This window comes from Corvus brachyrhynchos, unplaced genomic scaffold, assembly GCF_000691975.1.
Source record: "Corvus brachyrhynchos isolate BGI_N302 unplaced genomic scaffold, ASM69197v1 scaffold1899, whole genome shotgun sequence".
In the NCBI taxonomy this organism is placed as follows: Eukaryota; Metazoa; Chordata; class Aves; order Passeriformes; family Corvidae; genus Corvus; species Corvus brachyrhynchos.
The window spans coordinates 11,475-13,079 of record NW_008240088.1 but is presented as its reverse complement, the minus strand read 5'-3'; the positions used below and the strand labels follow the sequence as shown (position 1 = coordinate 13,079).

Genomic DNA, 1,605 nt, shown 5'->3' with positions numbered 1-1,605 from the left:
CCAGCCAGAGCTCGGACCTGGTGGTCCATGAGCCACTTCAAACCTATGAGTGTGGGGAATGTGGGCAGAGCTTCAGACAGAGATCGACCCTGATCTGCCACCAGATGATCCACACAGGGGAACGGCCCTATGAGTGTGGGGAATGTGGGAAGAGCTTCAGAGAAAGCTCTGAACTGCTCCGCCACCAGATGATCCACACTGGGGAACGCCCCTATGAGTGTGGGGAGTGTTGGAAGAAGTTCAGAGACAGCTCCACCCTGATCCGCCACCAGATGATCCACACTGGGGAACGGCCCTATGAGTGTGGGGAATGTGGGCAGAGCTTCAGACAGAGATCGACCCTGATCTGCCACCAGATGATCCACACAGGGGAACGGCCCTATGAGTGTGGGGAATGTGGGAAGAGCTTCAGAGACAGCTCTGAACTGCTCCGCCACCGGATGATCCATACTGGGGAACGGCCCTACGAGTGTGGGGAATGTGGGCAGAGCTTCAGCCAGAGCTCCACCCTGATCCGCCACCAGATGATCCACACTGGGGAGAGGCCCTACGAGTGTGGGGAATGTGGGAAGAGCTTAAGGTATAGCTCTGACCTGCTCCGCCACCAGATGATCCACACTGGGGAGAGGCCCTATGTGTGTGGGGAATGTGGGCAGAGCTTCAGACAGAGATCCACCCTGATCCGCCACCAGATGATCCACACTGGGGAGAGGCCCTATGAGTGTGGGGAATGTGGGAAGAGCTTCAGAGAGAGCTCTAGCCTGATCATCCATCAGAGGAGCCACACCGGGGAGAGGCCCTACGAGTGCCTGGAATGTGGGAAGAACTTCAGCCACAGATCCAACCTGATTGTCCACCAGAGGCTCCACACTGGGGAGAGGCCTTACCAGTGTGGGGAATGTGGGAAGAGCTTCAGACAGAGCTCTGAGCTGATCATCCACCAGAGGAGCCACACCGGGGAGAGGCCCTACGAGTGTTCTGAGTGTGGGAAGAGCTTCACCCAGAGCTCAGCCTTGACCAGACACCAACAGAAGCACCGGTAAGTGAAGCCCTGCAAGTGCCCCAACTGCGGGAAGAGCTTCGTCCGCTGCTCCAACTTCATCCTCCACTGAAGGACCGACATTCCCTGTGTCCTTGTTGGGAAGACACCTGGCTGGTTGTCTTCTCCATATCCTTCTGGATCCCCATAGGCACCAGGGATGATGATGTTTGGGAGGATTTGGGGATTCTGAGGGGAGATAGAAGAGTTTTCTCCATCACTTTGTACTCCAGAAGATGAGAGGCCTCAATCTGTCACCTCAAAACCACTGGATCCCAGTGAAAACTGTTCAGTTCCCACTCCAAATGGCTCAGTCACATTCCAAAATTACTTGACCCTAAGGTGCTGTATATTCCCTCTAAAGGAACTCGTTTGCCTCTTCTCTCCATCCAATGTTTTATCGGATTTACAAATTCCCAAGAATCAAGACCAAACCACTGAGGGAGAGGGGTTCTTCTAACCTCTTGCCTAGCAACAATTCTAATTCTATTAGCACAAAAATCAATAATCTAGCATCGCTCCAAACAAATGTTTCAATACAACATGCCCCAGTTCCTGAGGGGTTT

General features: G+C 53.6%; 1 protein-coding gene across 2 annotated transcripts; it reads left to right on the top strand.

Moving 5' to 3' along the window:
- Window positions 1–89: 89 nt before the first annotated feature.
- On the top strand, window positions 90–1,373 carry LOC103622664 (zinc finger protein 551). 2 transcript variants are annotated; one of them, XM_017744739.1, is made up of 2 exons: window positions 91–862; window positions 947–1,373. In XM_017744739.1, the coding sequence occupies exons 1-2, from the start codon at window positions 105–107 to the stop codon at window positions 1,041–1,043; spliced, it is 855 nt and encodes a 284-aa protein (XP_017600228.1). In that variant the 5' UTR covers window positions 91–104; the 3' UTR covers window positions 1,044–1,373. The 2 variants fall into 2 exon arrangements, with proteins under 2 accessions (XP_008639867.2, XP_017600228.1); XM_008641645.2 differs by having other exon boundaries at window positions 90–1,373.
- Window positions 1,374–1,605: the final 232 nt, after the last annotated feature.